The sequence below is a fragment of the Egretta garzetta genome, unplaced genomic scaffold (assembly GCF_000687185.1).
Source record: "Egretta garzetta isolate BGI_Z169 unplaced genomic scaffold, ASM68718v1 scaffold108, whole genome shotgun sequence".
NCBI lineage: Eukaryota > Metazoa > Chordata > Aves > Pelecaniformes > Ardeidae > Egretta > Egretta garzetta.
Window position 1 is genome coordinate 8,453,631 of NW_009260614.1, and position 1,184 is coordinate 8,454,814.

General features: G+C 62.4%; 1 protein-coding gene across 1 annotated transcript in view; it reads right to left on the minus strand.

Annotated features, from left to right (window-relative positions):
• Nucleotides 1-1,184, minus strand: part of MYO18A (myosin XVIIIA) — a 31,832-nt gene that overhangs the window by 19,117 nt on the left and 11,531 nt on the right. The window contains 4 exon segments of the mRNA XM_035900564.1: nucleotides 158-302; nucleotides 421-484; nucleotides 574-674; nucleotides 759-790. Of these exon segments, the coding sequence (XP_035756457.1) occupies nucleotides 158-302; nucleotides 421-484; nucleotides 574-674; nucleotides 759-790 (342 nt within the window).

A 1,184-nucleotide genomic window follows, 5' to 3' on the forward strand; every position in this document is an offset into this window, starting at 1 on the left:
TCCTCCCTCAGCTGACAGAGCCCCAAACACCCCCCCAGGGCTCGGCCACACCGGGGAGGCCATTTGCATGGTACCAGCGATCGCTCTGGGACCCCACGCAGCCATCAGCCCCGAGCTTCGGCTCGTTAATGCCTCCTAACCCTGAGCAGCTCATTACCTTTCGTGGCGCCAGCAGCCCCCAGATGATAAATGGCCCCCAGGACAAGCCAGAAGGCTTTCTGCTCATCGCCGGAGATGCCCATCACCTTCATGGCAGCCTGGAGCTTGTTGAACTGCTGGGTCGCCTTCTGCTTTTCTTCTGGCTGCAGAGAGCAATGGGAGCCATCAGTGCAGGAGCCCGGATTTGCCTCCCCCCATACCCAAATGGCCAGGGAACCCCATCTCCCCCGGCAGCCCCCCACCCAGTCCCACAGCAGCGACCTTGGAGAGGGGTGCGATGCCAAAGACGTTGTTCTCTGCCAGGTGGTTGAAGTGAAGCTCAGTCCTGCGGGGATAAATACCGGGATTGGCCCCACGTGGGAGACCCCGGCGACCCCCCAGGCCAGGGGCCGTGCCCTCACCCTCCCAGCTCACCGCAGGGCGCTGTCGGAGCAGGCCAGCAGGTAGTAGAAGATGTTGAAGGTGGCCTCGTTGGCCGGGCGCTTGGCGACACGCAGCTTCTCCAGCAGCAGCGTCTGGCAGAGGGGGGAGGGTTGGGAACTGTCCCCGAGGGACCCGCTCCCACTGAGACCCCCCAGCCCACCCCAGCCTCATCCTACTGCCTGGGTCCCTGAGGAGACGTGAGGGTCTCCTGCCCACCACAGGGCATCATATGAATGAAAACATCATCCAAGCAACCCTTGAGCATCTCCCCTCCTGGGGTGTCTGCTACTACAGGAGCATGAAGCGGCTCTCTTGAATTTTAAGGGCTCTGCTGTTATCACACCGGGGTGGCGTCTGGAAGAAAGATGCCTCGATACCAGAGCTAACTCAGCAGGGATGGGGAGTTGATCTGATCTGTGCACATCTGGGTGTGAGCAAAGGCGAGAGCAGGACGCCTGGCTGCTAAGCACTGCGAGATGGCCAGGCAGCCAGCAGGGGCCTGTGGCCGAGCTCGTGGGCTAGTGTGTGGCTGGGCTTCCAGGAGGAAACACCCCAGCAGGGAGGGACCAGCTCCCGTGCCAAGGGGGACTGCACCGGTGAGG